The sequence below is a fragment of the Rhinolophus hipposideros genome, assembly GCF_964194185.1.
Source record: "Rhinolophus hipposideros genome assembly, chromosome: 2".
Taxonomy (NCBI): Eukaryota; Metazoa; Chordata; class Mammalia; order Chiroptera; family Rhinolophidae; genus Rhinolophus; species Rhinolophus hipposideros.
This window is the reverse complement of record NC_138048.1, coordinates 5842830-5856960: the sequence shown is the minus strand read 5'-3', so window position 1 is coordinate 5856960 and position 14131 is coordinate 5842830. Positions and strand designations below refer to the sequence as shown.

The 14131-nt window shown below is 39.5% G+C and overlaps 1 protein-coding gene across 2 annotated transcripts in view; it reads left to right on the top strand.

The window, feature by feature from the left end:
- PLSCR4 (phospholipid scramblase 4) overlaps positions 1-10442 on the top strand; it is a 72732-nt gene extending 62290 nt beyond the window's left edge. For both annotated transcript variants that reach the window (XM_081077003.1, XM_081077002.1), the window contains 3 exons: positions 5519-5680; positions 6970-7128; positions 8325-10442. In XM_081077003.1, the coding sequence (XP_080933129.1) occupies positions 5519-5680; positions 6970-7128; positions 8325-8372 (369 nt within the window). In that variant the 3' untranslated portion in view covers positions 8373-10442. The remainder of the gene's footprint in view (positions 1-5518; positions 5681-6969; positions 7129-8324) is intronic.
- Positions 10443-14131: the final 3689 nt, after the last annotated feature.

Genomic DNA, 14131 nt, shown 5'->3' with positions numbered 1-14131 from the left:
TTTCTGAGATTTCATTGTTAGTATATAAGAATGCAATGGACTTTTGAAAGTTGATTTTGTAGCCAGTCACATTAGTGTATTCGTTGACTGTTTCTAACAGCTTTTTGGTGGAGTCTTTAGGGTTTTCTATATATAGCATCATGTCATGGGCAGAGTGACAATTTAACTTCTTCATCCCCAATTTAGTTGCCTTTTATTTCTTTCTCTTGCCTGACTGCCCTGGCAAGGACTTCCAACAGTATGTTGAAAAGCAGAGGTGATAGGGGACAGCCCTGTCGTGTTTCTGAACGTAGAGCAAATGGCTTCAGTTTTTCACCATTAATTATGAGATTAGCTGAGGGCTTGTCATATATGGCCTTTATTATGTTGTGGTATTTTCCTTCTATACCTATTTTATTAAGTGTTTTAATCATAAATGGATGTTGTATCTTGTCAAATGCTTTTTCTGCATCAATTGATATAATCATATGATTTTTGTCCTTTATTTTGTTTATGTGATGTTTCACATTGATGCATTTGCAGATGTTGAACCATCCTTGTGCCTCTGGGATGAACCCCACTTGGTCGTGATAAACACTCTTTTTAATGCATTGGTGCATTTGATTTGCTAGAATTTTGTTTAGGACTTTTGCATCTGTATTCATCAGAGATGTTGGTCTGTAGTTCTCTTTTTTTGTGTTGTCCCTGCCAGGTTTTGGTATCAGGGTAATGTTGGCCTCGTAGAATGAGTTAGGGAGTACTGTCTCTTCTTCAAGTTTTTGGAAGACTTTGAGCAGGATTGGTATTAGATCCTGTTTGAAGGTTTGGTAGAATTCACTAGTGAAACCATCTGGTCCCAGACTTTTGCTTTTGGGAAGGTTTTGGATGACTGATTCAATTTCGTTACTGGTGATAGGTCTGTTTAGATTTTCCAGTTCTTCATGGTTCAGCCTAGGAAGGCTATATGTTTCTAAGAAGTTGTCCATTTCTTCCCGGTTATTGAATTTAGTGGCATATAGTCCTTCATAGTATTCTTGGATGATCCTTTGTATTTCTGTGGTGTCCGTGATAAGTTCCCCTTTTTCATTTCTGATTTTGTTTATTAGTGTCTTTTATCTTTTTATCTTAGTGAGCCTAGCCAAGGGTCTGCCAATTGTGTTAATCGTTTCAAAGAACCAGTTCTTTGTCACATTAATTTTTTCTATTGTCTTTTTGTTCTCTATTTCACTTAGTTCTGCTCAGATACTTGTTATTTCCTTACTTCTGCTGACCTTGAGTTTCAATTGTTCTTCTTTTTCTAGTTCTTTAAGGTTTAACGTGAGGTTATCTATTTGGGATTTTTCTTGTTTGTTGAGATAGGCCTGTAACTATATAAATTTCCCTCTTAAAACTGTTTTCACTGCATCCCAAACATTTTGGTAGGATGTATTTTCGTTATCATTTGTTTCTATGTATCTTTTGATCTCTCCTCTAATTTTTTCTTTGAGCCAGTCGTTCTTTAAAAGTATATTGTTTAATCTCGATGTATTTGTGTTTTTTCCTGCTTTCTTTGTACAGTTGATATCCAATTTCAAAGCCTTGTGATCAGAGAATATGCTTGGTATGATTTCAGTCTTCTTAAATTGCTGACGTTAGTTTTACGTCCCAGTATATGGTCTATCCTTGAGAATGTTCCATGTACACTAGAAAAAAATGTATAGTCTGATGTTTTAGGATGAAGTGCTCTATAAATGTCAATTATGTCCATTTCATCTAATGTGTCATTTAGGGCTCCTATTTCATTATTTAATTTCTGTTTGGATGATCCATCCATAGCTGTCAATGATGTGTTTAGGGCCCCTAGTATAATTGTGTTTTGGTCAGTTTCTCCCTTTGGTTCTGTTAGTAGTGGCTTAGTATATTTCAGTGCTCCCTGATTGGGGGCATAAATATTGATGACTGTTATGTCTTCTTGTTGTATAGTCCCCTTTACCATTATGAAATGTCCATCTTTGTCTCTTGTTATCTTTTTTCACCCTAAAGTCTGTTTCATCTGCTATCAGTATAGCTACACCTGATTTTCTCTGGGTACCATTTGCTTGGAGTGTCAATTTCTACCATTTCACTTTGAGTCTATGCTTGTCTTGGTAGCTGAGATGTGTCTCTTGGAGACAGCACATGGTTGGGTTTAGTTTTTTGATCCAGTCTGCTAGTCTGTACCTTTTTATTGGTGAGTTCAGTCCATTTACATTTAGGGTGATTATTGATATGTGAAGATTTCCTGTCATTCTATCTTTAGTTTTCTGGTAAGGCTGTGTCTCCATGGTTTCTTTGCCTTTTTGTTGTTGTCTATTTTTTTTGTGTGTGGTGGTATTCTATGATGTTTCCCTCTGTTTCTTCATTTATTACAGTATATATTTCAGTTCTGGATTTATTTTTGAGCCGATACCCTTAAGTTTATGTAAAGAAAGTTTGATATTTAGAGTATCCCATTTTCTTCTCTCTCCATTCCCATATTCTGGTTCAGGCCTTTACTCTCCCTCTTTTTACTGTCTGGTTTCCAAAAGTTGTCCCTGTTGATGGTGGTTGAATAGCCTCCTTTAGTATTTCTTATAGTGCAGGTCGTGTATTAGAACATCTCTTCAGCTTCTGTAGTACTGGAAAGGTCTGTATTCCTCCTTCACATTTAAAGGATATCTTTGCTGGATATATTATCCTTGGTTCATAACTTCTCTTTTTTAATAGTTTGAATATTTGGTTCCACTCCCTCCTGGCTTGTAGAGTTTCTGCTGAAAAATCTGGTGATAATCTAATTGGCTTTCCTTTGTAGGTTACCGTCTTCTTTTCCGTGGCTGCCTTGAGGATTCTTTCTTTGTCCGTGATTTTAGACAGCTTCAATACAATGTGCCTTGGAGAAGGCCTGTTGGGATTGAGGTAATTAGGTGTTCTATTTGCTTCTTGGATTCGAGGATCCAGTTCTTTCCAGAAGTTTGGAACGTTCTCATTGACTATTTGTCTGATTATTCTCTCTATTCCCCTCTCTCTTTCTTCTCCTTCTGGTATGCTCATTATTCATATATTGCTTTTTCTCATGGAGTCAGAAAGTTCTTGTAGAGTTCTTTCATTTCTTTTAAGTCTCAAGTCTCTTTCTTCTTCCATTCATGTAATTTCCAGGTTTCTATCTTCGATGTCACTGATTATGTCTTCTATCTGGTCAACTCTACTTTCTAAGCTGGCTATTTCATTCTTAATTTCTTTTATTGAGTTCTTAATCTCCAGAAATTCTCTTTGGTTCTTTTTTAAAATTTCAATCTCTTTGGTAAAATGCTCATGTTCTTTGATTGTTTTTCTGAGCTCATTAAATTGCCGTTCTGTGTTTTCTTGCATCTCATTGAGTGTTTTCAGAACTGCAATCTTGAATTCTCTGTCGTTTAAGTCACATATTTCTGTATCTTTAACCTCATTTTCTGGAGGTACTTTTTCTTTCTGAGCTGTCATGTTGCATTGGTTATTCGTGGCAATTAATTATTTATTATTTCTCTTCCTAGACATCTACAAGTGTGGCTTCTGCAACAGGTTGATAGGAAGAGCTCTTTCTTTTGTTTTCCAGTACGTGTTGGTAGAATGTTTTATTTTCTCTGTGACTGCAGCCCTTTTTTCTGTCTCACACAGTAGTGTTATGTTTTCTCTGCACTATTCCAGCTTCTTACACAACAGGGGGATTCTCTGGAAGGCGGGCTTCTCCTCTGTTAACAGTCCACCTGGGTTATAGGGGGCTGCATCCCTGTGGGCATGCGGAGAGCTTTTGAAGTTCCAAAGCTCTTCCTGCACCAGATTCAGAGCTTTTATGTTTTAGCAAGCAGTTCTATTTCCTCCTGTAGGGATCCACCCAGATAGGTGGGGCCAGGGGCGGGGTGAGTTGTGAGAGGTGGCCCAGAGCAATGGCAGCGACCACCACCAGATCTGGTCCCACTTCAACAGCTCCCTCCCCTTTGCCGGAAGTAGTTGGGCTGCGAATCTGTGACTGCGGTTCACAGTTCTCAGAACAGCAAATGTTCTGTTCTTTTGATCTGACACTGCTACTGTTCTGCTTCTAGCACCGGGCAGGTGGAGGCTGGGCGAGCTCTGGGAGGGTAGGGAGGGGATAGCTAGTCTCAGTGCCTAAGGCTTTCGTTCTCTGCTCGGCAGTGAGGGCTTAAACCACCGTTTTCAGCCTTTTCCCTAAGTCTTTTCTCCAAGGTTTCTGTGGTGAGCGTTGGGTTCAGCCGTGTTATATGCTGCCCCCTCAGCCCTGTGGGCCATAAGCGGAGCCCTCGCAGTCCGAGTTCTTCCCTCTCCCGCAGCTGTGGTAGTTCTGGGATGCAGCGAGCTCGGAGCACTGAGCTAGGTCTGCGTCCTGCACCCGCGTGGCTCCCTCTCTGCACTTCTCCCTTCCCTCCTCCCCCGCTCACAAGATTTGCCCACCTTTAGGTGAATTCAGCAGTCAGAGTCTTTGTCTTGCCTGTCTGCTGTGCAGGGAGTCCCTTGTGGAGTTATAGTTGTTTGATTTGGTGTAAATTCTAGGGGAGATTTCCAGAGACTCACCTCAGTCTGCCATTTTGATACAAATTATTTTAAAAATAATTTATTTGTGTACAGTTTTGATTTTTTTTTATCAAGTGTAAATTTATGTGAAATCTCAATCTTCAGAAGCTATTAAATTTCTTTCTTTGTATATATGTGTGATTGTATGTATATGAATAGTACCTTGGTTTGACAATTCTTGAGCTGGGTAGTCCTGCCCGGTGATGAGACCCAGGAGAATCAAAATTCTTAGGAAAGTATATATGACACGATAATTGTGAGTAGAACTTTTACTTGCGTCTTTTACAAAATAATTCAATTTTGTGAGTTTTGTTATAATTAGATATGAAGATCTTAGTTCTCCACAAAGGAATGTTATAAAGATAATTAGCTGAAAAGAGAGTAGTGGACAGTATTTTAAAACTCTTAAAAATGGCTTTATATACCCATAACACATCCTGTTGATTTTCCAATATACAGTTTTCAGAATGTCTCCTTTCTCTTGTTTTCTATTATAATTGTCATGTCTGTCAGTCTAAGAAGTTTGCTTGTTACGTTTTTGTCGATTATGCCAGAAGATGTGTCGATTATGCCAGAGACACCTCCATTAGAGACAGAGATCCGTGTTACAGCACAAAAAGCAGCATGAACATTAGCATGTGTGTTTAGGTCCCCTTGTCCCAACTCCAGTGGAGTTGACTCAGGAGCCCAGGCAGATACCCCATATGTAGCTGAGAAACGCCAAGCTTCTGGACATTATATGATTAGTAGTAACTTTGTCCCAAAGGGAAGCATGATCTCATCTCTCCAGACTGTTCACTGAAATACAAGCCTAGGAAATAGCCCAGGTAAAATGGAAGACTCTTCCCCGGTAACAATTTCCCCAGTCCTCAAATGGATTAAGAACACATCTAGGGGTGTGTGTGTGTGTGTGTGCGTGTGTGCGTGTGTGTACATGTACGCAGCATCCTCACCTCTGTCACTGCTTCATTTGCAGCTGGAGGTGCAGTGTCCTCCCGGTGTCACCATTGGCTTTGTCTTGGAGCACTGGAACCTGTGCAGGGCGGTTTACAGCATCCAAAACGCAAAGAAAGAAAACATGATGCATGTGCGTGGGCCGTGTTCAACCTATGGCTGTGGTTCAGATTCTGTTTTTGAGGTAAACAAATGTGAAAACCATGTTTCTGCTATTTTATTTTCCTACATGTACATGTATTAACAGATTTTAGAATGATTTGGTTTTAGATGATTTTTTCATGAAGAAAGAGTTAACTGGCTGACATCAGATGATTTTCAAATTATGGTTTGTGGATTGCTTCCTGTTTCCCAACGTGAGCTCCTTTTTTATGATCTGTTTGATAAAGATAAGAGACACCATGAAGCCATTAAAGCTGAGAAGAAATAGCCTGACATAATCTATTTATTTTCTTCTTGATTGTATTTAATGAAACACTTTTATCAAAGGTTTCCAGGGACAGAGAGTAGGTCCTGAGTAACGAATGTGCCCAGCGTGCAGGCTGTGCAAACTGCTTAATTGCAGGATAGAATTCTGTCTGTGTCCTGAAGAAATAGGACAGCACTCATCACATGGGTGCAACTCATAATAGCTTATAACATTTTATCAGGAAAAAGAGAAAAATCCTTCTGTTTTGTGTTTATCTCTGGATATTAAATGATTGCTTATAATCCTGTGAATCTGGCAAAGGAGATTCCTCCACATTTTTCCTGAGCTTCTTAATCCTTCTAAATGCCTTGCAATTTGGCAAGGCTTATCATCTAAAATTGCTCATTCAGGTATTTCCTATGACACCTTCCTTACGTCACCATGTCATCCAACACTGCTTATTTTTTAAAAGGTCATGCAATGCAATAGAAAATGTAGATAAGCCAGTTCCAAGGGCAGGATGTGTGGGATCATTCTGATCACCCCAAGTTAGTATCTGAGTGTTTTCCTCTGGCAAGTGCCAGTGTCCTCCTTTTAGAAGCTGAAGTCCTTACAGATCCTGGCGTAATTTAAAAAGATGGGGTAGGCTCCTTTGGCCCACAAAAGCTTAAGTGATTATGTGGAGTCTGTGAAATGCACACAGCCATGCCTCATTGCTTTTGCTCATGGGTTTCCCTAGACTGGTCAAGATCCCCTCCCAATCCCCAGTTCCCCCCTTTGCTAGGTGGAGCAGAACTTCAGAATCAATCAGACCTCTCTGTTAACTCGTTTGAGGATGAGGAAAGAGCAGTGTGAGAAGTGTTTGATGTACCCTAGCTCAGTTATTAACCAATTGCAGAGCACAGAATCCTTCTTGGCCATCATTCCCAGTTTGAAATTATGTTATTACGGTATTCATTTCCTGTGCTGTATTTATGCTATCTCAGTGGAAGCTGCTTGCCAGCAGAATACATCGTGCAGTATGATATTTTCAGTCCCTGAAAGTCAAATCCTTACCTGTCCAGGTCACCTCCCTCGACCGCGTGTCTAACATCGGCAGCATCATCAGGAAGTGGAACGGTTTGATGTCGGGCATGGGCAATGCTGACCACTTTGACATTCGCTTCCCCTTAGACCTGGATGTGAAGATGAAAGCCATGATTTTTGGAGCTTGCTTCCTCATCGTAAGCCTTTTGTTCTTGACTTACCTTGAGAGAATTGTCTTTCTGATGAGAAGCCGTGTTGTGTAGTAGAAAGCCAATATGCTTTAACACCAGACCAACTTCTGTCTCTACCACTTACTAGTTAGGTGTTTTGTAAAGTGTTTAATACTTGGAATCCTCAGTCTCCTCATCTGTAACGTGGAGATAAAAATACTTGTATTTGCATGGTTATGAATATTAATTATCATGAGAAAAAGGGCCAGGAGAGTGCATATTAGGCATCCAGTGGGTATATTGTCGTCACCGCATGTTTATTATTCTCATTACTTGAAAATGTCTGTCCTGTGATGTCGTAATGAAAGAAAATCACTCTAATACTGAGGTCCTTCCCCTCCCTCTGCCTTAAAGCTTCTCTGTCAGTGTACTACTACTTGGGGTTGTTCTACCCTTAGGTTTATTAGGTGCAGTTTCCTTGCTCTATTTCTGACTAATTATTAATATTCATAAGTAAAGAATAGAAATAAAATTGACAGTACTTACCAAAAAAATCTAATTAGCATATTATAATTGGTATATTTAACATGTTTGATATTAATTATCAAGTTTTTCCTCCCTTTCCGAACAGTAAAAATCTAGTTAATTAGTACCCCAAAGGGGAAGTTTATTTGTAATTCCTGCTTTTGGTATTAGGTCCACTTTATAAAGATTTATTAGATTTATTTACTCTTTTTTTCTTCCAGTTTTTCTCAAACTTTATTTGCACATACAAATCCCCTGGGGATCTTGTTAAAATTCAGATGCTGATTCAGTTTATGTCCTGGGGGTGGGGTGGACTGAGATTCTGTAAATTTACAGAGGGTACCAAAAAAATGTATAGACATTTTAAGAAAGGAACACTGTATTAAAATTGTATATTCAACACATACTGACAACAAAAGATGAATACAAGTCACATTTGACTTCTGCAATTACAAGAGGTGCTCAAAGTGATTACCATCAGCATCCAGACACTTCTGATTACGGCGAACTACTGCCTGAGCAACTTTGACCAAAGTGTCCACTTGTATACATTTTTGGGGGACCCCCAGAATTTATTCTTAACTGGAATGGAAGAATTGCCAGATAAATTATAAAGGATAGTATTTTATACATTACATCTAATTATCTACTTATATACATACAATTATATATATAAAATTATTTTTTTCCAATTTCAGGACTTCATGTATTTTGAAAGATCTCCAGTACAACATTCGTCAAGATAAATGGACACAGCAAATCAGGAAGTATGGTTAAAAAAAAGTTTAGAAAAGTTGGATTGGGCTTACAGTCAACCCTCAATTATTTGCAAATGCATTTATCTGCTTTTACAGATTATTTTTATTGGTATTAGTTTTGACAGGTAGGCTGAGAGAGTAAGAACACAATCTGATGTGTGTTTCAATTGACTATCTGTCTATTTGTCTATTCCTTAGACTAAGAAAAAGCTATGACTTTCAGTCATGCTGGAAAAGCTATGACTCATTAACCAAATAAATATAGGTACAATGAGCTTGAAAACACTTTAGCATGAGATAGGGGGAAACGAATCCCAGAGCTCTCATATTAACAGGTAACGTCCATCAACATACTGTTACCGAAGACAAATTTGATTTGAGGTAAAAAGAATGATATTCTTCATTTTTAAAAACAAAAGAAAGGCAGACCAAAATACTATGTTTTATTGTACAGAAAATTTCACTTGTGTACATGTATCAAAGCCTCATTTTGTAAAATTCATAAAAGTTTGAATGGGCAATGTGATTATGTTATAAAACTTTTTTTATTGTAAGGTTTATGTTTTCCATGCCCGTTCCTTTATTCGCTAGTATGGACAATCAGGCGCTGCCTTATGTGAAGACAAGGTCCGACTATCAAGAAGAGAGGTGACCAAGGCCATGGTCGTTCTATATCTTTTAGCAACTTAGAGACATCAGTGCCCTTATTAGCAGCTTGCATTTAATACATTTAACCTCTCTTGGTCACAGATGCCTTATGTGTAAAATATGTTTGGCCAAATCTCTGAGATTGCCTGTGGAAACTTTGTATCTCGTTTGATGTGACACTGAGAAGGTAACTGTTTTTTTCTTTCAAGAAGATCCCTGATATTCACTGTGGTGTTTTAACTGCAAGAGTTGCTATTTTGTTTTTAAATTTTGAAATGTGACAGTCTGTGTGGCACTTTGTAAAAGCCCAAACTATAAATTCTGACACTGCTTAATATTGCTTTGCTGCTTTTTAAATAAATCTGTACTTGTGCAAAGAAAATAATAAAACAGTAAACATGCTACTTATCTGGGATCTATAGCTTATTAGTACAGATTGTATAGGATCAACGTAGTTAAAGTATAAATTGTAGTTATTTGTGTTGGATCAACGTAGTTAAAAGTATAAATTGTACTTGTTTGTATTGGATCAACGTAGTTAAAGTATAAATTGTACTTGTTTGTGTTAACTAATTAACAGCAGAATGTGTTAGTGAGTGTACTCTGATCAATCTGCAGTTGCTTCTGTGCACTTCCTACCGGAACGTGGACCGTGTTCTTTCCACACAGCACAGAGGATGGAATGTATTCTTCTGCTCCATGTGAGGTAAACATGGAGTGTTAAAGAAACATGAGTGTTTTTAGATTGTTTATTCTGAGATGAGGGCCCTTACCCACAGTTCTTATTGAAATGAAAGAAAGGTGCCTCACTTTTTAATTATATTCATCTTTTCATGGCAAAACTTGTTTTACTCAGTTTCTCATAATGTTCATTTGTATGCGTGACTACTAGCTTTTTAAGAAAAATGTAAAAGCTGCTGCTTTCTAAAATACTAATTACCTTATATTTGAAAATGCAGTTGCAGTTTTAGACGTACGTATTATTTCTTATAATAATGCCTGACATTTTCTATAGAAAATGAGACAAATAGTATTCAGAAAATTTATCTATATAAACTTTTCATTTTTACTCGCCTCCATCTCATTCCACGACCTACTGCATAATACTAAGAAAAAATTATTTTTAACGTATGACATTTTAAATTTCTGTTTAAAGTTTTTGTGATATTAACATGTCTCTTATAGTTATAATTTCTTTTTCTTTAATACCATGTGCCATATTTTTATACTACAGTTCATATTATAAGTTCTATATTTCTTAATGGTATTTCATTATGTAAAATTGATGATACTGATTAAAAAATAAGATATTCTCTGAAATTTGTGTCTTCATGCATCATCATATTGTTTTTGGCTTTTAGATAAATAAAATATGACTTACAGTAAAATAAAACAGGTTTTTTTTTTTGACTTATGATTGAGTCTTTACTATAGGCTGAATGTTTGTATTTGCCCCAAAGTTTACGAATTACCCTAATGTGATGGTTTTTGGAGGTGAGGCTTTTGGGAGGTGATAGGTCATGTGGGTGGAGCCCTCACAATGGGATTAGTGCCCTTATAATCTGCCAGCGCCTTGACTTTGGACTTCCCCTCCTCCAGAAATAAAAGCTTTTTGGTTAAACAAACGCATCTATGGTATTTTTGTTAAAGCAGCCCAAACGGTTTAAGACAGAAATTGGCACTGAGAAGGGAGGTGCTACTGTATCAAATACCTAAAAATATGGAGGTAGCCTTGAAACTAGGTAACTGGTAGAGACTGGAAGAATTTTGAAAAATCCTAGATTGCCATGTACAGAATTTTAAAGATGATTCTGGTGAGAACTTGGAAAGAAAAGAGAAGAGAAGAGAAGAGCTGTAGCTAAATCTTTTTAGAGACTATCTAAGTAACCCCGAACAGAATCTTGGTAGAAATATGAGCAGTGAAGGCCATTCTGATGAGGTCTCAGCTGGAAATAAGCAACGGGTTCCTGAAACTGGAGGAGAGGCATCTTTGTGATAAAGTAACAAAGAGCGTGGCTGAATTGTGTCCGTATTCCAGTATTTTGTGAAACGTAAACCTTCCAAGCAATGAAACTGGATGTTTCGCTAAAGCGAGTTCTAAGTCAAGTGTCTAAGATGTGCTTTGGCTCCCCCTGACTGCTGATAGTAAAATGCGAGCAGAGAGAAATGACTTGTAGATGGAATTAATTAAGCAAGAAAGGAAGCAGAATTTAAAGATTTGCAAAATTCTCATCCTATCCATATTGCGGACAAATGACAACACTCGGTGTGGCCAAGGAGATTGACATGGATCAGCATCCCAAGGGAGTCGCAGTGCTGTTCTCCAGGATAATGGGAAAATGACCCCAAGGCCATTCAGTGATCAGCAGAGCTGCCACTCACATTCTAGGCCCCCTATCAAGGTCCTGGGGTTGGGGGGCTGAGCAGTTCAGAGGGGCCACCAGCCCCTGTGGGAACCTCCGCACATGCCTGGTGCTCCCTCACATGGGGTTTCTGCTCTGCACTCTGGGGCCATGCTATTCCACCACCCCACATGCAGCTCTGGTGTGGCAGGAGCTTCAGTGGCCACCCCTCCAGAGGGCACAGGCTGTCAACTCTGGTGGTGTCCCTGTGACCCCTTCTCCACTGGAGTGCAGACTGCACAGGCCACGGGGGTGTGGCTGCCTCCACCTAGATTTCAAAGGACAGCTACCTGGGGGAGCCTTGGGCTCAGAACCCTCACCCTGGAGAGCCATGGGACCCAGGCGTAGGGGCTGCAGGAACATGTTTCCCAGCCCTTTGGGTGATGTGGCCACCCCAGTGGGCCCGGAAGGCAGAGCATTGAGTCAAAGCTTGTTCTTGAGCTTTAAGGTTTAACGGTGTCTGTCCTGTTGGATCTTGGACTTACCTGGGACCTGTCACTCCTTTCTTCTTTCTCCCTTTTGAAATGAGAATATTGATGCTATGCCTGTCCCACAATTGTATTTTGGAAGCACCTAATTTGTTTGGTTCACAGGTTCACAGCCAGAGAGCAGTTTGCCTCAAGCTGAGTCATATCTTGAGTCTCACTCATATCCGATTTAGATGATATATGAGACTTTGGACTTAGGCTTTTGAATTGTTCCTGAAACAAGTTAAGACATTTGGCTGTTAAGATGGAATGCGTGTATCTTGAATGTGAGAAGGACATGAAATTTTGTCCTGACCAGGGACTGGATGCTTTAGACATTGTGTGTGTCACCCGAAATTCAAATGTTGAAATCGAACCCCCAATGTGGTGGTATTTGACAATGAGGCCCTTAGGAGGTGGTTAGAGAGTAGAGCCCTTATGAATGGGCTAAGTGCCCTTACGAAGGGAACCCAGCAAACTCCCTTTCCCCGTCTGCCATGTGAGGACACAGAGGACACCCCTCTGGGAACCAGGAAGTGGGTCTCACCAGACACAGAACCTGCCAGGGCCTTGATCTAAAACTTTTAGAACTCTGAGAAATAAATTTTGTTGTCTTATAAGCAACCCAGTCTACGGTATTTTTGTTATAGAAGCCCAAATGCACTGACAGTCTTAGGATACTTTTTTCCAAAGGGACTTTTGAAGTAATTTCAAATTATCAAATTTCTTATATAAGTTGAATAAAATAGAGTCATTTCTGTAGTGTTGCATAGTAGTAACTAGCTTTCTGATACATATATGTTATTTATAAATTCTTATTTTCAATCCACTTATGTAGAACACATTTAAATTTTAAGTATGATTTTGATGCCAGTATATCATGGAGGAAAGCTGCTAGAATTTGTAATGTCAGTGAAGGATGCATTTTAAAACAGTGCTTTTTTTAATGACCAGATTTCCCAGAAATTACACAAAAACCTGGTTGCCCGACTAATTTAGTAGTTGAATTTTTAACCAACTGGATGTTAAGTTCAAGTATAGAATAAGTGATTCCAGAAAATGGCATTCTGCTTGTGTTGGGACAGCTGGCTACTTTTCAGGCCTTCCCGCGCCCCCTCTTCCCCCTCGTCTCTGCGCCCAGTGTTCAAGGTTTAATTTAATTTATATTGAAAGATGCAAGCTTGGGAAACCCATAGATCTGGATTTAGTAAACTAATACCAAATTCAGCTTTTTGGGTAGTGATAGCTAATATTGAAAATGAGTATTTTCCCATAACTTGATTGATCCACCCAGAATGCATTTCCCATTTTCCCCTAGGCCTCTTAAGTTTATAACTCCCAGAAAAGAGAAAAACAGGATGCTGCATTCTCGGTGTAGTCAAAGTGAGGCATCACAATGTGTGAGGAGCGTGATAACACTTAGCATGGTTAATAACAGCCCTTGGCGACCCTCACTCAGTATCTGCCTAATGACTAACAGTACAGTCTGGATATGTGTGGGGACAAAGCCCCCAAAAACTGTTTCCAGGCTCTCGGCCTCACATAGAAAGGTGCTGGCTCAGGTAGTAAATGGCCATCAACTGTGATTGGATGGCCATCAGCTGTGGCTAGTTGGCCGTCAGCTGTAACCCATAAGCCATTGGCCACTAATATAACTGCCGTGACTACGCTAGCAAAAAGAATGGGGGCTAGCAAGAGCGGATTGCTGAGAGGCGGATGCCGCTGGTGAAAATATAGTGATATGATTCCCCTACCTATGGCTCCGTGGGTGTTCCTTTTTGGCCTCACTGTGTCCTGCGTTCTTATGTGGGGAACGGGACCAGAGGCCCCGCCGGACGCCCCGCACGACAATATGTTACCGAAATATTTGTTATAGTTGCCAGTCAAAAATCTTCTCTTCCTCTCCGCTATTCGACTCTATCAATGATTCCTTTATGGAACATCCACTAACCTCAGGCACTTGAGCTATTTCTGAAGGCAGAGGGAATGCAAAGGTGAAAAATACATAATCTCTACCCTCAGGGTTCCCAGGCAAATGTACGAGACAGACATTTAAACAAACAAAATGCATTGTGGTCTCTGAGGACCACAGAAGACGTGTGTTCAGTGGGATGTTGGCCCATTCAGGAGAGGCCGTGTCACTAGCAGCTCTCACAGGCTATGTATTTCTGTCCCATTTAATCAGCAGTTTAGGCTGGCTGGTTGTGTCATATGCCCAGGTGAATTTCTT